Source organism: Cyprinodon tularosa, unplaced genomic scaffold, assembly GCF_016077235.1.
Source record: "Cyprinodon tularosa strain WSP-4 unplaced genomic scaffold, ASM1607723v1 ctg295, whole genome shotgun sequence".
NCBI lineage: Eukaryota > Metazoa > Chordata > Actinopteri > Cyprinodontiformes > Cyprinodontidae > Cyprinodon > Cyprinodon tularosa.
Genome location: NW_024039002.1, coordinates 573,996 through 599,768, shown reverse-complemented (window position 1 = coordinate 599,768; position 25,773 = coordinate 573,996). Strand labels below are relative to the sequence as shown.

Below are 25,773 nucleotides of genomic sequence, written 5' to 3'. Positions count from 1 at the left end.
TAAGTTAAACACAAAATCCTTTTTTATTGTTTGAATAGATTTAAAAAAAAAAATAAGTGAAGTCTGTCAAGTCTGAGTGGAAGACTTTTTTATATATATATATATATATATATATATATATATATATATATATATATATATATATATATATATATATATATATATATATATATATATATACACTATATTGCCAAAAGTATTTGCTCACCCATCCAAATTATTGGAATCAGGTGTTCCAATCACTTCCATGGCCACAGGTGTATAAATTCAAGCACCTAGGCATGCAGACTGTTTTTACAAACATTTGTGAAAGAATGGGTCGCTCTCAGGAGCTCAGTGAATTCCAGCGTGGAACTGTGATAGGATGCCACCTGTGCAACAAATCCAGTCGTGAAATTTCCTCGCTCCTAAATATTCCACAGTCAACTGTCAGCTGTATTATAAGAAAATGGAAGTGTTTGGGAACGACAGCAACTCAGCCACGAAGTGGTAGGCCACGTAAACTGACGGAGCGGGGTCAGCGGATGCTGAAGCGCATAGTGCGAAGAGGTCGCCAACTTTCTGCAGAGTCAATCACTACAGACCTCCAAACTTCATGTGGCCTTCAGATTAGCTCAAGAACAGTGCGCAGAGAGCTTCATGGAATGGGTTTCCATGGTCGAGCAGCTGCATCCAAGCCATACATCACCAAGTGCAATGCAAAGCGTCGGATGCGGTGGTGTAAAGCACGCCGCCACTGGACTCTAGAGCAGTGGAGACGCGTTCTCTGGAGTGACGAATCGCGCTTCTCCATCTGGCAATCTGATGGACGGGTCTGGGTTTGGCGGTTGCCAGGAGAACGGTACTTGTCTGACTGCATTGTGCCAAGTGTAAAGTTTGGTGGAGGGGGGATTATGGTGTGGGGTTGTTTTTCAGGAGCTGGGCTTGGCCCCTTAGTTCCAGTGAAAGGAACTCTGAATGCTTCAGCATACCAAGACATTTTGGACAATTCCATGCTCCCAACTTTGTGGGAACAGTTTGGAGCTGGCCCCTTCCTCTTCCAACATGACTGTGCACCAGTGCACAAAGCAAGGTCCATAAAGACATGGATGACAGAGTCTGGTGTGGATGAACTTGACTGGCCTGCACAGAGTCCTGACCTCAACCCGATAGAACACCTTTGGGATGAATTAGAGCGGAGACTGAGAGCCAGGCCTTCTCGTCCAACATCAGTGTGCGACCTCACAAATGCGCTTCTGGAAGAATGGTCCAAAATTCCCATAAACACACTCCTAAACCTTGTGGACAGCCTTCCCAGAAGAGTTGAAGCTGTTCTAGCTGCAAAGGGTGGACCGACGTCATATTGAACCCTATGGATTAGGAACGGGATGTCACTTAAGCTCATATGTGAGTCAAGGCAGGTGAGCAAATACTTTTGGCAATATAGTGTATATATATATATATATATATATATATATATATATATATATATATATATATATATATATATATATATATATATATATATATATACAGTGGTGTGAAAAAATGTTTGCCCCCTTCCTCATTTCCTGTTTTTTTGCACGTTTGTCACACTTAAGTGTTTCGGAACATCAAACCAATTTAAACAATAGTCAAGAACAACACAAGTAAACACAAAATGCAATTTGTAAATGAAGGTGTTTATTATTAAAGGAGAAAAAAATCCAAACCATCATGGCCCTGTGTGAAAAAGTGATTGCCCCCTAAACCTAATAACTGGTTGGGCCACCCTTAGCAGCAACAACTGCAACCAAGCGTTTGCGATAACTTGCAATGAGTCTTTTACAGCGTTCTGGAGGAATTTTGGCCCACTCATCTTTGCAGAATTGTTCTAATTCAGTTACATTAGAGGGTTTTCGAGCATGAACGGCCTTTTTAAGGTCATACCACAACATCTCAATAGGATTCAAGTCAGGACTTTGGCTAGGCCACTCCAAAGTCTTTATTTTGTTTTTCTTCAGCCATTCAGTGGTGGACTTGCTGGTGTGTTTAGGATCATTGTCCTGCTGCAGAACCCAAGTTCGTTTCAGCTTGAGTTCACAAACAGATGGTCGGACATTCTCCTTCAGGATCTTTTGGTAGACAGCAGAATTCATAGTTCCATTTATCACAGCTAGTCTTCCAGGTCCTGACGCAGCAAAACAGCCCCAGACCATCACGCTTCCACCACCATATTTTACTGTTGGTATAGTGTTCTTTTTCTGAAATGCAGTGTTCCTTTTGCGCCAGATGTAATGGGACACACACCTTCCAAAGAGTTCCACTTTTGTCTCATCAGTCCACAGAATGTTTTCCCAAAAGTCTTGGGGATCATCAAGATGTGTTTTGGAAAAATTGAGACGAGCTTTAATGTTCTTTTTGCTCAGCAGTGGTTTTCTTCTTGGAACTCTGCCATGCAGGCCATTTTTGCCCAGTCTTTTTCTGATGGTGGAAGCATGAACACTGACCTTAACTGAGGCAAGTGAGGCCTGCAGTTCTTTGGATGTTGTTGTGGGGTCTTTTGTGACCTCTTGGATGAGTCGTCGCTGCGCTCTTGGGGTAATTTTGGGCGGCCGGCCACTCCTGGGAAGGTTCACCACTGTTCCATGGCGTCGCCATTTTTGGATAATGGCTCTCACTGTGGTTCGCTGGATTCCCAAAGCTTTGGAAATGGCTTTATAACCTTTTCCAGACTGATAGATGTTAATTACTTTCTTCCTCAATTGCTCCTGAATTTCTTTGGATCTCGGCATGATGGGTAGCTTTTATGGATCTTTTGGTGGACTTTACTGTGTCAGGCAGCTCCTATTTAAGTGATTTCTTGATTAAAAATAGGTGTGGCAATAATCAGGCCTGGGTGTGGCTAGAGAAATTGAACTCAGGTGTTAAAAACCACAGTTATAGTATATTTTAACAAGGGGGCAATCACTTTTTCACACAGGGCCATGATGGTTTGGATTTTTTTTCTCCTTTAATAATAAACACCTTCATTTACAAATTGCATTTTGTGTTTACTTGTGTTTTCCTTGACTATTGTTTAAATTGGTTTGATGTTCCGAAACACTTAAGTGTGACAAACACGCAAAAAAACAGGAAATGAGGAAGGGGGCAAACACTTTTTCACACCACTGTATATATATATCAGTCTAAAGCTTTTGGGTCAAATTGTAGGGAAAATTATCAGCTCTTTTATGATTTGTTTTTATAACTTAATTCACACTGTAGAACAACGGCTTTTAAAATGGATTAAAATGGCCTAAAATGTACCAGGTTGCTGCCAAGACTTGTATAGAATAATTCTATATTGCTCTTCAGTGTGAAACTTTACTGTAGGTGTATCGACAGCAGATAATAACAATGTACAATAGAAGGAATAAAAATGTGCATTCTTCAAAAACTGCATACCAGGATCAACAAATGGTGCCACAGAAGATATTCTGTTAAAAAGTTTACAAGTGTGCTTAAATACAAAAAAACACTTAATGTCTGCTTCTTTGTTATTACTAAATATAACACTCTGTTATAATATCCTATATTAGATGTAACTGTTAGATCTAATTTTCCTCAATTTTAGGCAAGGTGATTTATTCAATACTACTTATACTATTCCACATATAATTATGAAACTTACAGGATTCATTCAATTTAAAAGTACTTTATTGATCCAAAAGGGAAAATAAATATTAAATACCTGTATTTTACAGAATGAATCCCTCAACTCTTAGTTATTAACACTTTTTGTTTATAAGTTCTATAACATATGTTTGAATCATGCAAAGTATCTCTAGTAAACCTGCTTTAAACCCCCTATTTAGGTTTAAAAACTTTCTTTTTTCATTGTTTTCCAAATTATAATAGATACAAGAAGGAAACCTTTAACTATGAACAATATCAGACACCATCAAATTCTCCAAGCAGCATTCAAAATCTCTGTGTCACCATCTTAAGGCACAAAGATATCCCATACAATTTTAATGCAACATATAATATACCTTCTATCAATAAAAAAAGAATCTATGTTTAAAAAAAAGACCTATTCTTTGAAAACGACCCCCTAAAGCTAATGGGAGACCATAAAGACAAGCTGCTACTTTAGATTTTGTGAGCTCCACATATTATTATTGCTTTTAGTTATTAATGGCATAGTAATAAAAATACTGCCTATGATGAAGTGGATCAGACTTCTGGACCTGGAACTCTGCATGCACCTGCTTTCCTATTGTATCTTCTCATGCCATGTTAAGAAGGCAAATCATACATTGAAATAATATTAACCGTGTCAGAATGTCCCCCTCTGGGTCTGGAGTCACTGAAGGTGAAAGACTCTCAGCTGAGGGCTTCGTCCTACAAGCGACGAGGCCTGGGACCTCACAGAGGCCGACTCAACATCCAGGTAAACATCACATTTGTTCATCTTCTACCTACAGATTGGAACCCCGTCTAACATTATTGCTGTTCTTTTGTCGCAGTCTGGAATAGAGGATGGGGATATCTACGATGGGGCCTGGTGTGCTCGGTACAAAGACAAGAAGCAATGGCTGGAGGTTGATGCCCAAAGGCTGACCCGGTTTATTGGGGTCATCCTTCAGGGACGCAACTCCATCTGGAGGTCAGTGTTGACATGAAAAATACATGAAATAGGTAGAGATCAGGGCGTCATTACATGTTTTTGTGATATGTTTGAAATGCATAAAGTTTTTTTCTTGAAAACCCTTTTTTTATTGATATTACTACTGGTTTAAATGCAGTTGGGATATGGTGCATACCTACAAAGTGCAGTTCAGCAATGACACACTGCTCTGGAAGCCTTGCATGAACGGGAGCAAAGAGGCTGTGAGTCAACATTAGGTTGTTTTTTTGTCTTTTTACAAGCTTTTCTAGTTTCCATGCTTGCCTTTAGTGTGACCAATATCCAGCATTCCTCTTCCTGCAGATATTTGAAGGAAACCAAGACCCAGAAACTCCCGTCCTCGCCCTCTTTGACACTCCCACAGTGGCACGCTACATTCGAATTAACCCACAGACGTGGTATCAGAATGGCACACAGGGAGACATCTGCCTCAGGGCTGAGGTTCTAGGATGTGTTCTTCCTGGTATGAGAAAATAATCGTCAACAAACTTCTTTTTTTCTTGAATGAGCTCTAGTTATAGCTTGCAACAGCAATCCTTTGTAATAAAAGTATGGAAATGGTCAGAGATTTTCACATTGGAGCCTCAAACCTTAGAGCAGAGGTCTTCAAAAGGGGTTCCGTGACCCCTAGGGGGTCCATGGAGGTACTGAATGGGGGTCACGAAAGTTTTGGTTGATTAGACTTTTTTTTAAATATATTTCCCCCTGCAATTTTTCCAATAGTTATAATGTCTTTAAATACACATTGACATGAACTAAAATCACTTTAGTAAACAGTTAAATGGAGGCAGAAGATGTCTTTCAATCATCAATGCACACATTCAGCGACACACAGGAGCTCTTTCAAGCTGGGCACCGTTTCATTCACAACACCTGTCCCATCAACCAGGAATCAGAATCAGAAATACTTTAATAATCCCAGGGAGAAATTACTTTTGTTACATTACTCCATCTGTAATAGAGTGACTATAGGACCGGGGAACATTGAAGAATGCTTTAGAGCAGGCATCCCCAAACTCGGTCCTGGAGGGCCGCTGTCCTGCAGGTTTTAGATGTTTCTCTGCTCCAGCACAGCTGATTTTAATTGATAGTTGATTAACAGCCTTTTGCTCTACTGCAATCATTATAATCAGCTGTGCTAAAGCAGGGAAACCTCTAAAACCTGCAGGACAGCGGCCCTCGAGGACCGAGTTTGGGGATGCCTGCTTTAGAGTATTTTAAATAATTAACCTGAATAAACACATTGCTAGAGAGGACCCAAATTTTGGGGTTTAAAACATTTACCTAAAAATATGGGCATATACACTCGTGTTGGCCACACGTGTGTGACCAACTGTCAGGGACGTCTCCCTGCCACTGCCTGCAGTTGTTTTTGGGGTAAATTGTCCATCCACCGAAGCCAGGAACTCCTTTTTTCTTCCCCCTATCCTGTTCTCTGTGTTCTTTAGCCTCCTTCCAGTTTCCTCTGCATCCCTCAGCAGGCTAGAATGGACTTCACCACAAAGCCATGACGTCCCACTTGTACTGGGTAGGAGGTAGTCTGCCAGCCAGCCTTTCTGCACCCAGCCCCCAACTTCAGATAGTTGGCCTTCAAGCACTCAGAGGCAGATTTAACCCCTTCTCCAGTGTTCTTATGTCTGTGGACCACACAACACTGTCAGGACACAGAGATGTGTGGTGAAACAAAGTTTTATATTGAGGTCGACCCTGATGTCTCTTTCCAATCAGAAATGCCAAAAGTAGAATATTATTAAACAGATTTTTAGTGGGTAGCAAACGTCATAATGCCATTAAACACTATGGGCCGGATTTATCAAGATCCAATTTTGCGTGCAGTAATTTGCGCTCGCAAACTGGAATTTTGCGCGAGGGGCTGAACCATGGTTTGCGGGTGATTTAACAAGAGCGATTGCGTAACTGGTGGCAGGTGCAAAACTGTTGGAGACGCCCTATTTAAATGATGGTTTTGCGCGTTTTGTGGTTTGCGGCAAAGTAGTTTGTAGTCTGTACAAACTAGTGCATTAAGAAATTTAAATCTTACAGTGACACCCCCACCCCCTCCAAAAAAATAAATATATATATATATATATATATATATATATATATAAACTTTGGCAACCTTTATTCCCTAAGGTGGTATGTGGCTGAATTTCTACTTCACTGCAGTAAAAAAAAAAAAAAAAAAAAAAAAAAAAACAGGTGTTTTGTATTGGCCTGTAGAAAAATGCACATACCAAATGGTTCATACCCGCAGCATTGGCATGTTGCTCCACAGGCGCAGGGGGAGAACCCCGACCCCGTCGGACAGCACTTCGGACAGCACTTCTGAAAAAACGAGATTGGGAGATCCCAGCTCTCGCTGCAACCGTACGCTGGAATGACCCAGATGCAAAAAAGTGCAATGTTGCAAGGAGTTTTGTGATATCTGGTATTGCGTGGGTACTCCTTGTGGCTGGCTCCAAATCCATTCGGAGTTCCCCCAACAGCTCCAAAATGGCAATGCTGGATAAACGATATGTTTTGATGATCGTTTCCTCCTTCATTGCAAAAATATTCACACGGAGTGAAAAAATGCGTTCTCTGCGTCTCCTTGCTTCATTTCGATGTCTCCTTCTTGCGACAATAACCGCTGCCATGTGTGCGCAATTACGCATACAGACCATTTGCACCTTCTTTTGAAACGTGTTAAATATAGAGTCAGATACCGTTAGCAAAATTGCTTTCAGGTTTAATAAATCACTTTGCGAGTGCTAAATTAATATATTTACATGTTCTCCTCCCACAAGACGCACTTTTGCGTGTAAACGCCCCATATTGCATATTCATTGCAGAAAAAGTACTAAATGGATAAGAGGCGCTATTTAGCACGTTTTAAAGATCAAATCCTTTTAGCACGCTGTTGATAGATCAGTTTGTACATTTTTTAGCGTGCGCAGTGAAATAGCTCACGTTTTAATACACACAAACCTTTGATAGATTCGGCCCTATGACAGGACCTTTATATTGTAGCATTTTCATTTTAAAAGGAAAACAACAGAATATTAGCAGAAACAACCATCACAGAGCCATATAAAGTTGCTGCCAGAGCCATATAAACCTCCCGTATGGAGGGTTTATATGCCCGTTTTTAAGGAATCTATCATGTAAAGTCTTTAACACGGTAAAATTTGTGGTTGTAATTCAACCAAAAATAAAACTGTTGATAAAAACAGTTACTGTCTTCTTTCCCATTCCACAGATCCCAGTAATAATTATGCATGGCAGACAGAGCCAACGGAGTCACAAGACAGGCTGGACTTCAGGCACCACAACTACAAAGAGATGAGAAAGGTCAACAGAGCCCAGAAATCTTGTCCATTTTGGATATTGTAAAAAGACCACTGCCCAACTCCACCCTGCTGTTATCTGTTGTTGTTAGCCATGGTTTATTTAAATCATTAGAAACCTTATGTGATTTTGTCAAACTCTGGTCAAAATGCAAATATCGCAGGAATGTTTTTTTCACTTCTCTACATCTCACTTGTTTACACTATGCTGGTTGAGATACTCAGAAACCAGGAATAGATTGGAGGCACATCTCCTAAATAGTGGCAAAAATCATGTAACCTTTTATACAGTCAGACATGAAGAAAGTTGCGTCCAACTGTTTTATTCCTGTTTGGTAAATTTTATTTCACTAATTTACTCCGTTATGTGTGGTTTTTTATCTTTGGGGGGGGGTTTCTGTCAAATAACAGGTGAAAACTCGGCAAAATCATAGAGGAGCCAAATGTTTCAAGGAGTATTCACAGAGTTGCAGTAACTGGAGATAGAGAAAGTTATGAGTCACACTTTTACAGCTCTGGGAAGAGGGGACTGAAGAGATGCTTTAGCAATTTGGTTCCATAGAGGTGCATCATCGATGCAGCTCTTATCCTCATTGCTCTCAAAATGGCTGATTTTAATCCTGTAACAGCAAGTGTATCAAATATGATACACAAGTTTTTGAGAACTCCACATAATCAGGGGGTATGTTTCCTCAAAAACCAGACTTATATAATTAGACACATTTAGTGAAAAAAAATCCATAATAAATGTCACGTTTATAATGCCAGATGTATTACAAATTATAGCAAAAACGTATCGTATGTAAAATATTGGTTGTTTTTTTAATTGTCACTGTTCAATGACAACTTTACTTTAAAAAAAATATGTTCTGATCATTTGTTCAGTTACAAACATAAAAAACTCAAAGGGAAAAAAAGAAGTGAATAAAATGTATATAAAGGAGGTGAATAGAAAAGTGTGATGGAGGAGGTGGAAATGCATGTCCATAGAGATGTGTGACAGGACAAGTCTATAAAGAAGGGGAGATTAGCTTTAACTTGTGGGATTGAGAGGTTGGTACTGTCTAACAGACAGTAGGCTTAGGTGGGTGTGGAGGAGCAGACGATGCTGTAAATTTTACTGCGAGTCACCAGGATGGAGAGGATAAAGAAGAAAAAAAACAGGCCAGAGGAACAGCAAAGTTTGGCTGTTTGGGATGCAAGGTTGGGTTGGATAGGACTTGTTTGGAGGGGAAACAGAGGATACATTGAAAAGGGGAAGTTACAGAAGGTGCAGCAAGGCAAGAGGAGAGGTTCATCTGCTGTGGTGACTCCCTGGGGGGAGCAGCTGAAAGACCTTTGAAAAATATAACATTTTACTCTTCTAAACATATTGGCAAAATTCTTCCTGGTATTCTGACCAGGCCTTTCTAAGACAAATCTTCTTGCTGCTGAAAAAGTTTGCAGAAGAAAGCTTTAAAACACAGCAAGATTCTGCTATAACATAATTCCCATCAAGCAGATTATATTCTTTATTTGAGCTTATCTAGCAAAACTGTCTCAAGTTTGATTACTGGAAATGTTTTCCAATGATCACCTCTTTTTCAATTAATTTCAATTCAGTTTATTTACATAGCACCAATTCACAACACATGTCATCTCAAGCTACTTTACAGTTCACCAGATCATCCAGTCAAATTGATTCAAATTTTTCTATCTAAGGAAAACCAGTTGATTGCATCGACTCATTGACTCGAATACAATCCCTCACACTAAGCATGCTTGTAGCATTTAGGTATTTTATATAATCTCACTGCCTTTTTCATGTTTGTATATTTATGCCTTTTTTTCTAAGCTAATCAGAATTTTTTTGTATTGTTTTTCATCTTTCTGAAGATTGTATATGGCATTTTCTGTCAAATTATTTTGGATTTTATACTATTTGGGGATTAAAACTTAAAACAGCTGAGATATAAAAAGAAAATTCTAAACCTTTGTTTGATTATAACTGAATAAGATCAAATATACAGTCAGCTGAAATGGGCTTCATCAACTGAGCTCAAATTAGAGGTAAGGAGAGAGGCTATTTATATGAGAAGAAGAGATGAAGAGCCACCTTTATTGAATGGTTGTTATCCATCCCTTCTGGCCTGGGAACATTAACCAGATGTTCTAGGATGAGCTGGAGAGTAATGCAATGGAAAGTGGTGTCTGGGTCTCCATTATAAATGCTTTTCCTGTCTGAGCAGATGAAATATTGATACGGAGCTTCTGGAAAAAGTAATGAATGAAGGAAGCCATTGACTCCTGACATTTTTTTCCTTTACTGCATTCAAGTTTATAATGATCTTGTGTCTTTTCTAGTTGATGAAGTCCGTGCATGATGAATGCCCCAACATCACTCGCATCTACAGTATTGGGAAGAGCTACAAGGATCTGAAGCTCTACGTCATGGAGATTTCAGACAATCCTGGAAAACATGAACTGGGTGAGTTTACTGGGAAAAGAGATGGCCAGAGAGTACCAGATGTTTCTTCCTCTTTATTTTTTCTAAATATAATTGATGGGTTCTAAAATCTTTAACAATCCTGTCTTGATATTTTGCCAACTTCCATGAACAGGTTTCATTTTTAATGTAGAGTTCATTATTGCAAAAGTTAGAGCACTGCAGTTCCTCTGCTCAGATTAAATTATCATGGAAAACCACTGATGGCTCTGCCCAAACTGATCCTGTATCTTCTCAACAGAAAGTCATGCACACTGGTAAATCTAAAGCTGCCCTGGCTGGAGTTGCTCGATGTTTGCACTGAGATGAACAAATGTTTTCTTTGGCATGTTTAGCTTAGCCCACATGGCAGCAAAAGGGAGAGATTTTCCCTCCAAAACATGGCAGAGAAGTGATTAGAGTAAAGCTGAAAGAGGCTTCGTAAATAAAAGGTCTGTAAATTAATTGATTTTTATATCAATTTTCAGTTTAAATGTCTTCACCAAGACAAGATAGAAGGTAGAAAGCTTGTCAAAGTGTTTTTTAAGTATGATTAAGGTAATAATAAAACTATATTGGTATAAAATTGTACATTGTTAAACCACACCACATGTAGACTGCAGGGGCTTTTTGTTTAGTTTAGTTTTTTATTCAAGCAAACAGGCTACAAAGTAGGTACCACAGCTTATATATCAAATGTGCAAAAAAAATTTAAAAAGTATATTTAGAAAAATAGGTCATCTTGTATGTTATTTTAGATTTAACTACACATATAGACTTGTAAAACAAACTTAACTATTCCTTCGGATGAATAAATTTTTTTTTTTTTAGAGACATAACATTTATATACATAGTGTTTGGCCAATAGAAAAACATCATAAATTCCAAAGTCTATAGATTTTTCATTAGTAGAAAAAAAAAACTTTACATCAGTAGACTGGATTCAGAACTCACAACAGAGAACCCAGTATTCAGACAGACAGACATCTACAGACAGACACCATCAGTGAACAGCTGGGGCAGATAACTCTGCAGGGAAAAAAACACAGGTAAGTGAACACGTCAATCTGGGGGAGGAAGATTATGAATGTGTGAGTCACTAACCTGGTGTTAAAGTTCGGTCGGTGCCCAAAGGATGAGGTAGATTCCAGCCGGTCGGCTGCCAATGAGACGTGGTGAACGCTGCCCAGAGAGTCCCAGACAATGATGCCCCGAAGACTGAAGAACAGTTAGGATATCAGATCCAAGCAGATGAAGGAAGGCGGGATAATCCAGAGGGCGAAGCCTAAGGGAGGTTCGCAGAAGTTCGGGCCAGAAGATCAGAGATCTGAAGAGGTACCGAAGGGAAATCCAGGTCGGTGTCAGGATGCAGTTCCAGGTTCGGTACACAGGCAGAATGCAGCAGGAGTCTGAAGACAGGACAGGCAAACAGATCAGAATGGGAACAGACAGGTTTAGATATGGTAGAACGGATCAGGCAATCGGAAACCTTAATACTTGCTGGAAGACTCTCATCAAGAGCTGAATAATCAGGCACTTATGACTGGAAGAAGGCAGGTTAAATAAGGGCTGGAGCAGGAGAAACAGATGAACAGTAATGAGAATTGGGTGGAGCAAGGCAGGTGAATGGAAAGAGTAATCAAGCCTATGCTGGAAGGAGTGGACCCCTTTGTCCCTTCCAATTTGCATGTTTTCAAAACAAAACGGTCTATTCCTGACATTTTGAATTGAAAAAGCTTCCTGCATTTGAAGCGAAACGTCTTCAAACTTGGAAGCAAAGTCCAGTGGTTTGTTTTTAACTTTCTTTTTTTTTTTGGAGTAATCGAGCCAGTCATCAGCCTCAAGATCATGACACTGCAGGATGTTTGGAGCTTTAGAGGTAGATCTGGTGGAGAAGAGTTCAAAATTTTGCACTGTTAAAATGCCTGTAACTCTCAGTAAACATCTGCTCCTGTCAATAGGTATTTTGGTCCACCTTTTCCAGACATCATGTTTCAGCTCCTTCAAAAGATGCTCAGTAGGGTTTAGGTCAGGGCTCATAGAAGGCTACTTCAGACTAGTCCAATGTTTTCTTCTTAGCCATTCTTCTTTGCTGTTAGTTTTAGTTGTGTGCTTTGGGTCATTATCCTGTTGAAGACCCATGACCTGTGACTGATGCTACATTCACACCTTCCGAGCTTTGGGCAGCAGAAGCAGTTTTACATGCAAATCTATGGTTGATGCTCATTAAGGCGCATCAAAAGGTCCTGCAGCGTGTTTCGAGCAGAAGGAGTGGGGTATCTTGACACTTCTAAGCAGCCGAAGCAACGCTTCATGAGCTTCATGACGCACTTCATAAGCAACAGATACAGGAGTTGAAATTTTATTTTTGCAGCTCGACGCGCCACATCAACCAATCAGATAAGCTGATCTGGGAACTGATAGTTAGATGGACAAACCACTGCTGATGCAGAGAGCTATGATCACTCTGAAATAAAAATGTTTGCTTTTATTAATGGGGTACCTGTACTTTGTACCACAAACTTGAAAAACACTAACAAATACTTCCAGTCGCCATGAACAGTAGGGGGAAAAAACCAAAAGGTAACCTGACCTGAGGCAGCTGCTGCTGGGGATTCCCAATGACAGTGCACCATGTGACTTGTATCGTGCAGAGATTTAAGACATCCTGCAGCAGATCAAGAAAGCAGCCCCAGAGCCTAACAGACCCACCTCCATGCTTCACAATAGGGACAGTGTTCTTTTCCTGATATGTTTCATTTTTCCGTCGGTGAACATAGAGCTGATGTGTCTTGGCAAAAAGTTCACTTTCTGTCTCAGGACATTCTTCCTGAAGCTTTTGCTTTTGTTCACATGTAGTTTGGCAAATTCCAATCTCACTTTTTTAAGAATTTGTTTTAAACAATTATGTCTTTCATGATTGTCTTCCATTATGTCCACTTTGGCTCAACAATGATGGCTGGTGCAATCTGACACGGATGCTCCTTGAGCTTGAAGTTTTTCTAGGCTCTTATGTAACCAATTATATTATCCCTCTGAATTGTCATAAACTTTCCTACTGTAGCCAAATCCAGGAAAGTTGGCTACAGTCGCATGGATCTTACATTTCTGAAAAAAAGGAGGAACATCAAGCTGCTTGGAGATGGTTTTAAAACCTTTTTCCTTTAACATGTTTCTCTATAATTTTAACGTCCTGAGACAATGCTTTCCTTGGAGTCGTATGGTCCATGTTTACTCTGGTAGACAGCATTTCATCAAACAGCACAGGTACTACTTGTAGCCCTATATATAGGCCAACTGACAGATTACGGGATTGAAGGCACCTATGATGCTTATTAGTGCAATTTAATTTAATATCTATCTCCTTTTAGTTTTTTTTTTTTTTTTTTTTTTTTTTTTTTTTTTTTTTTTTTTTTGGTCATTTCTAGGGGTACAATATTTTTTTCTAGGCCTGTTTGATGAGTTTAGTTTTTTTAAATCACTCTGTTGAAGCATGGTTGAAAAGTCATGTCTGGCTGTTCTTTTTCTTTCCATTGTATATAAAATCCCAACCAGGGACAGGAGTTGAAAATTAGCTTCAGATATAAATTTTATATGCAGCACCTAAGTGACTTGCTTTGTTTTGTCACTGATTGCTTGCAATGTCCCTGTTAAATAAAGGTGAAATTAAATTAAATAACACCTTAGTCACCTGATTCGTTATTTCTGTTTCAGTTGGGTTTTTTTTGTAATTAAACTCAGAGTATCAATAAGGTCGTCCACATGTGCAGATTAACAGAGATGACAGTCTGCCAGCCCATATAGGAAGCTCTCAATTCAAAATGTCAGGAGTAGGGTTTAAGTTCCAGGCTTTTAGAGTGGCACTACCAAAAGCCTTTTTAATGGCTTAGAAAACAAGCATGTTTTTCCTTGTTTTAAAATGTCTCGTAAAAAATCAAAGTTGGCATGTATGTTCTGGTGTTCCCTGCAGGAGAACCAGAGTTCCGCTACGTTGCAGGGATGCATGGGAATGAGGTCCTGGGAAAAGAGCTTCTGCTCAATTTGATGCAGTACATCTGCCAGGAGTACAAACTAGGGAACCAACGGATCATTCATCTGGTCAAAGAGACACGCATCCACCTCCTGCCCTCAATGAACCCCGATGGATATGAGATGGCCTTTAAGAAGGTTCCAGAAAACTCTGTTAGACTCTAACATCCTTCGGCTCATACTGAAACAAACCATTTTCTTTTCATCTTCAGGGCTCTGAGCTGGCAGGCTGGGCTCTGGGACGCTACAGCTACGAAGGCATTGACATGAACCACAACTTTGCTGATCTCAACTCAGTGATGTGGACCGCTATCGAGCTGGAAACAGACCGGTCCAAACTCATCAACCACTACTTCCCCATCCCTGAGCAGTACACTTCTGAGGAGGCATTTGTAAGGCACACAAACGAGTGGTTTAAAAAAAAAGAACATTTGCAGAATTTCAACCCACAACCTTAACCCTCTCATGCATGAATTATGATAAACTCTGTCAGGATTTTTTAATAAGTGCTTTTTGACACCTTTAGGAAATTTTTCAATACAATCAAGTGTACTTTCTTCATTTTATACTGTCATAAAATGTATATACCAACAAAGTAGTTGCATAGCTATAGTTGTAATTTAGTTTTACGGTTGTAATGTGGTACACTGTTGGAAAGAAACCGCAGTAGTCGAGGCGTTTGCTCTTTTTTCCTGTGTGTCAGCCACCTTGGTTTCACTGACTTTTTTTTTCTCTTTGCAATGATCAACAAATGAGATTTCTCTGGATGGGGTGATGCAATAGCTTCCATTAGATTGGACTATATGCACAAGTGCCCAAAGTTGAAGGCATATGTATAGGAAAAAAAACACTTTTACACAGCTCTACATTGTAGTGATCAGTATGCAAGAAAGGCCTAAACAAACTTGCAAACACATATAGTCTGTATGGTAAAATTTGAGCCCATATAAAAGGCTCATTGGTTAAGAGTTAATGATCATAACCTCCTACAGGCCCATTGATTGGTGAAGTGATCCCTTTTGGCTGTGTTTTTGTTTGAACTACTAAAACACTTGTCCCCTTTTTTAGGACTTCTTTTAATTTTAGCTTGGAATTTAAAATCTTGATTTGTTTTTGTTTGTTTTTTAACAAAATATTTGTCATTAGCAGTTCTAAAATAAAATTTTATTAGACACATTACTTTGAGGTGCACAGTATACCGAGCATACAGTCATCCTGTGGGACATAAGTAGTTTAATCATTCCAGGCAGTAAGTAGAAAAGGCTTCCATCAACCTTTTTTGTGCATTTTGAAGTATTGCATCAGAAGAACTTGATGGAAACAGCATAATATGAGTCAGCTTAAATTTCGCTGGAAAAGTTTTGACGCTGGTTTGAGGTATTATTTTTTCACTTTTTCGAAAAAGCGTAAATGCGCTAAAGAGGTAATGAAAACATATTTTTAAAATGAGTCCTGACAGAAAAAAGTTACCTCAATTGACTGATTCCTGCTCCCACTGCTGCTGGGATCCTGAATATAGCATTAATCTTGATTTCTCCAGATGGCATAAACTATCACTAATACTAGCTGACATGATAAAGGCAGCGCTATAAGTACTACAGTAAAAAATAAATAGTAACTTTTCTTATTGCAGGACATCGATTAAAACCTCCGTCCATCACGGATCTGTGGTCTGCACTACCTTGCTAACTCTTCTTCCTGTTTTTAACAGCCAAGAACAATGTCAATAGAAACACATCTAATTGGCTTTTTGTTTTATTGAACTTTTTAAAGGTTTACTCAGAATTGCATCCAATTTGGATGGAAGCACAGCTAGTGGCTCAGTTTGTCTCGCCCACTCTTATGCCGCCATGTTTGCTAGTTAGTTTTCAGGTCCGCTTGTGCTGATGCTAAATTTTGGTTAAAATTAACACTTATCTTACTCCAGAAAGAAAGCGGTAACCTCTGTGGGCCTTTTGAACCCCTTTGACTGATGTTCTTCCTCTTTTTGCTTCTATTTGTTTGTTTATTGGGCTTAAAGTCGTAGGGTAATCATATTTAAATGTCAAATTATTGTGGCTTAAACATGTATATAAATGTACTCTATCAGACAATATTGTCCCAAAATTTAGAAAATAAAAAAAAAAGAAAATCTGTCTTAAAATCTGTGTTTCTTTTTCTGTTATCTTGTGCAGGCCAGTTATTTCTACGTCAGCCTGAACACCTAAATTCGGCCAATCATATATCAATGGTCATCTGTCAATCAAATTTTTTCAGTCATAGCATCTTGATTCATATGTCGCAGCTAATATACGCAACAGTTGAAACAAGAATCATTTACTTTACCATTGTGTTCCGTCCCAGTGTTCACGGGGATGGACGTCTGTGTCTTCTGCAGGCGTAGAGCTAATAGAACTGGCAGCGTTGTGAGGCAAGGGCTCAAAGATGTACGGCTGTACACCAAACCAAGCTTCTGCCGCCCTGGCCTCCTCTTCCACAACAACTACATCCCCACTTTCCTCCTCTAAATAAAAAAAGTATGACAGAGGAGACTCCTCCACGACCTCCGACACAAAACTCTCCTCCTCTTGCATGTTTCCGCTGTCCATAGCGTTCCTTGACAGTGCTACTTGGTCCCAAAGTAATTTCCTATTAGGAACCTACTAGCACTAAGTTAGCACTGGTTAGGAAGATGCTTCCGAGACACCGGCCACAACCAAAGTGCTTGCGCACCTTCTGCCACAAAATCCCGCCCTCTTGATAAACGACCAATCACATTCACTTTATTCACTCATGTAAAGTTGTGCACCACTCAGGAGAATTCAGAAATGCAATGTTTGGAACGGCCGTTTCCCTACGACTTTAAATTAGATAAATGTAAGAAAGAAATGAAGACATTTCACCAGCTCTGTAATGGAGCAACCAGGATCTGGCAATGCTGGAGCTCACGTGACTTCAACCTGTTATTCCTATTAGTGTAGAATCCTTTTAGGTCAATGTTGGCATTGAAATCAGAAGTTAATATTCATATATTTTGGACCATCACAATTTATAAAACTATTGTTTTTTTTTTTGGTGAAATTATTAATTTCATCCTTGGTCACTCAACATGTTCTGTGTGTCTGTGTAAAATCTTAGTCATCCGGGTCATGGCAACCACAAACTGGCTTAAATTAAAAGGCTACTAGACTTTCACTCAGTTTTTTTGAAGAAATGTTGACATCTGGATCCCATGCAAAACTAAAGACTCCAACAACACTTTAGAAGAACAAGGGATGAATATTTAATTTGCATTTGACCTTTATGTTGCTTAAATACATTAATGCCCCAACAACAGATTTCTCTGCTGTGAGCAAACAGAATTGACAAAGACTCCTGAATAAGTGTCCCAATATGATCAGAAAAGTGAAAACTGGGTGACTTCCAATTTAGCCTGTTTGTGGTTAACATGTTTGGTGGATGCATCAGTTTTGACAAAAAAAATCCATAGCTATGAACTTTAATTTCAGGTTGCACCTGAGACCCGGGCTGTGATCAGCTGGATGCAGACAATCCCCTTTGTTCTGGGTGCAAACCTCCACGGGGGAGAGCTTGTTGTCACCTACCCATATGACATGACCCGGGACTGGGCGCCTCGCGAACACACTCCCACCCCAGATGAAAGCTTCTTTCGTTGGCTCGCTGCAGCGTATGCCAGCACCAATAAGGTCAACTTTACGTCTTAATGCTAAGTTCAACATCCACCTGGAAGTGAAAGAGTGTAGTAAATATTTCTATTATCTGATCTAATCAGGTCATGTCCAACTATGACCGGAGGCCGTGCCACAACAAGGACTTCCTCAGATACAACAACATCATCAATGGGGCCGACTGGCACAACGTACCTGGAAGTAAGAACCATGTTTTAGTTGCATCCAAGAACAAAATCCATCATCATGGTGTAACAGAGGAAGGTAGTAGTGATCCAAAAAATTATTTAGATGTACTACAGGTTTGGGTTACTTAGGTGCAGGGTATTTTTACTACAGCATCTGACTGTCAAGATAAGGTTTTTCGATAATAAAAAAATAACTTATTATCAAAGACGTTATTACAAAATATTGCCCAGTGAAAGACTGTTGATCTGCCTTCTCACACAGTCTCCAATGGATACTGTCATCGGCCCCCTCGCGACACTGAAAGGGCAATATATGGACCCTAAAACCAGTAGGTACTGCTAGTTGCAACATTTTCTGTTTACTAAATCAAAAAAGAATAAACATACTCTTTTTTTTTTTTTAAGTTTTTGCGGCACTAGTGGCTCGCTTTTATGGACAGTAGGTTGACAGGAAAGAGGGTGTGAGAGAGGGCGAGAGACATGCGGGAAAGGACCACAGGCTGGATTCGAACCTAGGTCGGCTGCATCAAGGACTAAGGCCTCCATGCATGGGTTGTGTGATAAAAATTGCAAGTTTTATAGTAAAGTTATGAAAAAAGAGAAACTAGTACAGCTTTTTGGATAAGATCAACACCATGGCAACTATTCAAATTATGCAACATTATGTGCTTTGCCACCATCAGTGTGAGAGTGTGTGCTTGAATAAGCGAATGACTGAATGTAGTGTAAAGCGCTTTGGTCTTCTGACTTGAAAAAGCGCTAATATGTACAGATATTTGCAACAGGAAAGTATCAGTGGGGAACCTGGAGCTTGTTAATGAAGCTAGATGCAGACCGGAAGAAACTTCTATTTGTGGCAGGGGGTTGTTGTCCAAATGGACAGCAGCCTCCTACCAAATGGGAGAGTCTGAAATGGTTTGTGTTCAGGGTGGGAGGGGTCAGCTGCAATCTTTCCTGTAGGTCCCCATGAGAGAAGATTGCAACCAATCCCTCGCTCTCTGTAGAGGGAACAATACACTGCAGCATACTCTTGTCCCTGGTGGTGGCGGCAGCGTACAAGATTGCGTTGAACGAGGAGATGGCAGAATCAATGATGGTGGTGCTCACAAAGCAGATGTATTTAATTGAAGAGTTGTTCATTTATTTAACCAAATACCACAGCAGATAGAGAACTAAATTAGAACTACATTTTGTTTTTCAAAATTAAAAATCAACACAGTAAAAGTAATAACTTGATGGTATACACCAAATGTTCATAATGAGATTTGGTTTGAACATTTGTAACATTGTTTTCTGGTTTCCATGTTGTTAGGATTATGATGTTTGAGTCTGTTACACCCTCTTAATATATCTACCTGCTGCCCGTCAGAACTAATGTTTTCCCAAATAGTTTATCAAATTAGGACAGTTCCTCTGTCAGGATAAAAAGTCATCTTTACAGGGCTGTCAACTCTCACCCATTGGGTGCACTGCAAAAAAATGAAATCTAAATAAGTCATTTCTTCTTAACATAAGTGCATTTTATCTAGATACCTTATTTTAAGAGTAAAAATACTAATTCCATTGGCAAATCATCTTATTTACCTGCTCAAATTAAGGGTAAATACCCTCAATTTAAGACATTTTTACTCATTTTGAGATCATTTTTGCAGTGTGTGAGACTCGCACATTTCAGTGTCTTCACACGCTCTCACTCTGTATTCGCAAATTTTCACTCTAAAAAATGACGGACATTAAAACTCAACTCCATTCAACTTATTTATCTATAAAACATATAATGCTGATAAAAATCCATTAATTTAGTAATCAATTCATCCTTAACTGGAATATAGAGACTTTAAAACCTGTCTAAAACTGACAGGATCTTGAGCAGCAATTATACCATAATTGTAAAACAAATATGTAAACATTTTATATTTAAAATGAAAAAAAGCCATCTTTCATTATGCTCTATACTCCCCAAGTGGAAAAGATTTAGCTTCACCTGGATTAATTTCGTAAAATAAAAAAAAAAAAATATATATATATATATATATATATATATATATATATATATATATATATATATATATTTTTTTTTTTTTTTTTTTTTTAAGGAACCTTTGGATATCCAATTATTAATCAATTAATTGAAAAAAATAATTGACAGGTTAGTCTATTTGCAAAATAATCTTTGTTGCAGCCATCTACAGCCTCCTAGAAGGTCTGAATTGTTTAGCTGTTTTGTCAATTGTAAAAAAAAAAAACTAATAAGATAATTAGTTAAGATTTTTTTAATCCTCAGCCTATTACCAAATATTCATACTCAGAGTTGTTTGCACTGGATTTCATTGCACTGATAGCTGCACTTTTCCTCATAGCCTTTCAATCTAACCCTGACAAGGGTGGCATAGCCAAACTATTTTAAAATCTCACTCCAAGGTTTGGTGAAAAGTTAGCAGCCCTGTCTTTATTATGCATATGGCAAAGATTTGGTAATGGAATTAGAGCAGTGTCCTTGATCTAAGAACACATGGATGTCTCCTCATTTGAGGAGACTGGAGATGTATAAGATTTTTCCTTAACTGTGAATCTGGGCCACTTCACGAGACGTGAGCCCAGTTGGTAAGCGCATCCTCTAAGAAACGTCTCCCAACTGAGTAAGATTATGATTTCTGTCTAAATCTGTTGTCATGTCTCATGGTTATTTAATACATATACGTTATAAAGTGTTATTTGAAGAGTTTATCTCCAGGGATCTCTTCCCAAGAAAAGAAACAAGAAGAGAGAGAAAGCTTCAAGGTGTAAACACAGAATTTCCATAACCATGTATTAATATAAAAAAAAAAAAAAAACTGAACCAAAAAACTAAAGTAGAATAAATTAAACTTGGATCAAATAAAACATTTGTTAAATCTTGATTCATATCACCTCCACATCAAAACCTGAAGCTTTCTTAATATCTGAAAATAATATTGGCACAGCAGTGAATCTGATATGTGGGTCAGATGTATGGAGGAAGGAGTTTTAATCGCAAATTAAGATGAAACATTAATAACTGGATGAACCGAAAGGTCTGAAATGTCGAAGAAAAAAGAAAACAGCTGTTTTTATACAAGTGAGATCACAGGATGGAGATATGTCTCTGAAATCTAGCAAAAAACGAAAACAAATATAGATATAAGTAGATTGATATCTTCAGAACGTTAAATCATAAAATAAGTTTAATCATAAAGTAATAAAAAAACATAAACAACAATGTGTGTCTATTTAAGGTATCCTTTGTTGAGATTTAAAACAGCTGTGTTTTTGCTAGTGGAACCATCCGTCTTCTAGCAGATGGAAACAGCTTATAGAAGGATTGCAGAGGATGTGCTGGATACTCATAAATCTCAGTCCCTAGTGTCTTCAAAGCATGTGTGTAGATCTGGAGGATACTTCTATCTTTAGTGAGAATGTTTCCAAAACCAATAAAAAAAAAAGTAAAAAAAAAAAAAAGACAATCCACTGGACTTTGTTTCCAAGTTTGAAAATGTTTGCCTCACATCCAGGAAGCTTTTTAAAATCAAAATTAAAAAGACATTTTGAATTGATTAAGCCTCCTGGATGAGAAGCGACTTTTAACTCTTTGGGAATGACTATGACCTGGATGATTGAGAATCTTCACCAGCATTTTCCAAAACCTAGAAACCGTATTAAATAGAGGAACACTTTCAGTGGCCGCTGTTTAAGAAATTACAAAGTGTGTTTACTGATGCTGTTTGGGTTTTTAAACAGTGTCAACATTAGGCTGAAGGACAGCCGTTCATCTGTGACCGTACCTTGATATTCACAATCCCTTTAATGTCACACAAACATAAAAAGAAGATTTGTGATTGCCCATCTCTATTTAACAATGCAGCCAATCACTTCTTTCTTATTTCATATATTGATTTCTACTATTTACTCACTGAAGAAAGTTTTTCACTCAGTCTGTTTCATCTGCAAGGCCCCACAATGCCTGAGTGAGGTGTGTTTGTAGAGAAGACGTACTTATTCCCATAACAAGCCAGATTCTCTATCAAGGTTTATTCATAACATGATACTGTTTAACCAAAGTGTCTGTACTTTGTTTTGCCGCTGACTATTTTCCATTATTGTAAATAAGGGGGAACAAACTGTGCTAGGAGCAGAACAGGGCTGATTACCATGCAATAAGGGCCATATGATGGACTGTTCTCTCTTTGCAAAGATAAAATAAAGAGCTGACTGACTGAAATCCATCGATCTCTGTCTATTCAACTGGAGTGAATGGTTGAATACTTTTTTCCCACAACACCAGCCAACCAATGGGCAGTGAATGGGTTGTAACAGTTTGCAATAAAGTTCTTTAGACTGTCTGAGAGAAACGAAAAGCTTCAAATCGGAAAGTATTTCTGCTTAGCCGTCGTCTTTTTTTGTACTTGCAGGTATGAATGATTTCAGCTACCTGCACACCAACTGCTTCGAGGTGACTGTGGAGTTGTCTTGCGATAAGTTTCCTCATGCCAGCGAACTTCCGGTGGAGTGGGAAAACAACAAAGAGTCTCTGCTGGTCTTTATGGAACAGGTCAGAAATGACACGCAGCAATCATTTTGGGTGTGTTTTCAAAATGGTGCTCATTACATGGCCTCCAGAGCAATAGTACTGAGTGTCTAATAGGCTGCTTTGTTACCTTAGTATAAGTGCAATCAGAATATCTCAGATTGTAGCTCCTAGCTTCTATCCCTTCACCTTTTGTAGGGTTGATAGTTAGAACACTATCCAGGGCAGGAAAGGGGAGCCCTAGATAGCTGTGCTGAATCAGGACAGCCTTCAGCTCAGATATCACCATGCGATTGACAGCCAAATTGGAAGTACAGTCATCCGAAAAACTATTTAAAAAAAAACAATAATTACATAAATGTAGAAATATGCTGATGAAGGTTCTCAGTCATCCAGGTCATAGTCATTCCGTAAAAATTCAAAAAATATCCACTGGACTTGGTTTTCAAGATTTGAAGACGTTTCGCCACCTCTCCAGGAAGCTTTCTCAATTCAAATGTCTGGATCCGCAGTGAGTTTGAGTCTTATATAGACAACGCCTTGTATCGCTTGGAAACATGCAATGGTAACCGATGAATGGGTCGTTAGTTCCATCGTTAGCCTGTAATATCTGAACCTGTCTATGATTCTAGGGGTCGGTCGTTAAAGGGGGGATTGCCATTAAGGGGGGGATAGTCTCCTGTAATACCTGAAACCTGTCTATGATTGTTAAGGGTTGGTCGTTAAGGAGGTATTGTTCACCGGCTGGGGCGGGTGAGTCCCTCGTTCCTCTGTGATGGGGTGGGGGGTTTGGTGATATCTGGAAGGGATCATGTCTATGATTGAATTGTATGTTTTTGGAAGCTGGAATCTGAGTCCACCACCTCTGTTTAAAGTTGGTTTTTCTCTCTTAACATAGATGGCTTCCTTCACGCCCCTCTCAAACCACCTATTTTCTTTATCCAGAATATGGACATTCTGGTCCTCAAAAGAATGTCCTTTGTCCATAAGGTGTAGGTGTACTGCGGAGTCTTGTCCAGAGGCTTGTCTGGACAAGACTCCGCAGTACACCTACACCTTATGGACAAAGGACATTATAGGACTATAGGCAGCAGAAAGGGAGGTGTATCTAGATACCTGCTCTGATCTTGCCATAGTCTGATCTGAAGTATAGAAAAGAAGATATTTACTTTATATTTTGAAAGACAATCTGTTCAACAGTGTGTCATTTTAGGATTTGGAACTGACAGAAAACTGAAAGTCTCTCAATATGAATGTTCAGGTCCATCGTGGGATTAAAGGTGTGATCCGGGACAAAGACACCAAAGAGGGAATAGCAGATGCCATCATTAAAGTGGAAGACATCGATCATCACATCAGATCAGGTTTCATTTCATTTTATATTCAGAACCCTCCAGAAGTGGTGCATTCATGACACCTTATACAGCCCCCTTCTGTCAGCAGGTTGGAACATACAGAGCGAGGGATGTGATTCTTTTCCATGAGCTTTCTAGATAGGGTTGCTCTCATAAATAAAATGGCCTGAATCTTTGGTCTTTATTTTATGCTGTTGTTTTTGGTGAAGGGGTGATGAAGAAAGTCATCCATCCATCTTTTTTCACTAATCTGTCGGGGTCACTGGGGGCTGGCGCCTGTCTCCAGCAGTCTATGGGCGAAAGGCAGGGACACCGTGAACGTGTCGTCAGTCCATCACACAACAGAGATATCTGAAAGCATGTTAGAAATGCCAATCAGCCATGTTTTTAGACTGTGGGAGGAAGCAGGAGTACCCGGAGGGAACATGCAAACTCATGCAGAGAATATGCTGAAGGTTTTCAGTAATCCAGGTCATAGTCCATGCAGAAAAACACCAGGATCTTCTTACTGCATGGTAACCGTAGCACTGCACACAGTGGCACTGTTTCTTTGTATTTTTTAATCAAGAAAACACCTTGTCCTAATAAAGCTTAAAATCCTTTACTGGCGGTGGACAATTTATTGTAAGACATTGCTGCAATATAAAGTCATACAGTAAACAATCAATAAATTATAAACTGTCATATACACACAACTTACTTCATGAGATTCAGTAGGATCAACCACATGGAACAACCAACTAAGGTTTGTAATATTGTCCCTCTCTTCCAAACAACTGCTGTATGAAAACTACAATACAAGCAGCAAACTCATATGTATTTTTTGTGACATTTAAAAATAATATATATATATATATATATATATATATTATATGTGTGTGATATATATATATATATATATATGTGTGTGTGTGTGTGTATAAACATACTCCACCGGTGGAATTGTTTTAGTTTTAGCTGGTTTAATTTCGTAAAATATCTTCTTTAAGGAACCTTTGGCTATCCGATTATGTCAATGGAAAATCAATGGAAAAAATAATTATTAGATTAATCAATTTGCAAAACAATTGTTAGTTGCAGCCCCGTGACCAGTACAAACACTCGCTCTCGACAACCATATTAGGGCCTTCATTCCCCCTTTAAAACATGATTTGTCCTTTATTCTGCCGTTAAACCTTGTGTCCCATATTGAAATAATACAGGATGCATTTTGTCCCGAATTTCCATAAATGTCCGACACCTGTCTGTAAAATTCACATCAACACTAAATCTAACAAAATAAATAAATGAATAAAAAGCCAACTCATTTCTTCTGCTGCATTCTATGCAGGACCTCCTCAGCTTTGCATCAGCTGCTTTCCCGGTTGCCTAGAGACGGACCCACCTTACCTAAGCTGCTCTCTGTCATCCATGTAAACACCTGATATTCCAACATTTCCTCAAAACGAATTGCTTTAGAAAATAGACGTGAGTAAAAAAATATTTGTTTTTACTGCCCATGAGGTAGTGCTTTTAAATAAAAATGAAAGTTTCACTTCAATGTGCATATGTACATTAGTAATCCTAGGGA

The 25,773-nt window shown here is 38.9% G+C and overlaps 1 protein-coding gene across 3 annotated transcripts in view; it reads left to right on the top strand.

Annotated features, from left to right (window-relative positions):
* The window catches only part of LOC119787345 (probable carboxypeptidase X1), a 32,769-nt gene that overhangs the window by 5,726 nt on the left and 1,270 nt on the right, over positions 1 to 25,773 (top strand). For all 3 annotated transcript variants that reach the window (XM_038291152.1, XM_038291151.1, XM_038291153.1), the window contains 12 exons: positions 4,284 to 4,393; positions 4,470 to 4,609; positions 4,749 to 4,833; positions 4,934 to 5,093; positions 7,869 to 7,960; positions 10,300 to 10,423; positions 14,391 to 14,587; positions 14,662 to 14,841; positions 17,938 to 18,135; positions 18,222 to 18,318; positions 22,733 to 22,872; positions 24,110 to 24,212. In XM_038291152.1, coding sequence (XP_038147080.1) covers positions 4,284 to 4,393; positions 4,470 to 4,609; positions 4,749 to 4,833; positions 4,934 to 5,093; positions 7,869 to 7,960; positions 10,300 to 10,423; positions 14,391 to 14,587; positions 14,662 to 14,841; positions 17,938 to 18,135; positions 18,222 to 18,318; positions 22,733 to 22,872; positions 24,110 to 24,212 — 1,626 coding nt within the window. The remainder of the gene's footprint in view (positions 1 to 4,283; positions 4,394 to 4,469; positions 4,610 to 4,748; positions 4,834 to 4,933; positions 5,094 to 7,868; positions 7,961 to 10,299; positions 10,424 to 14,390; positions 14,588 to 14,661; positions 14,842 to 17,937; positions 18,136 to 18,221; positions 18,319 to 22,732; positions 22,873 to 24,109; positions 24,213 to 25,773) is intronic.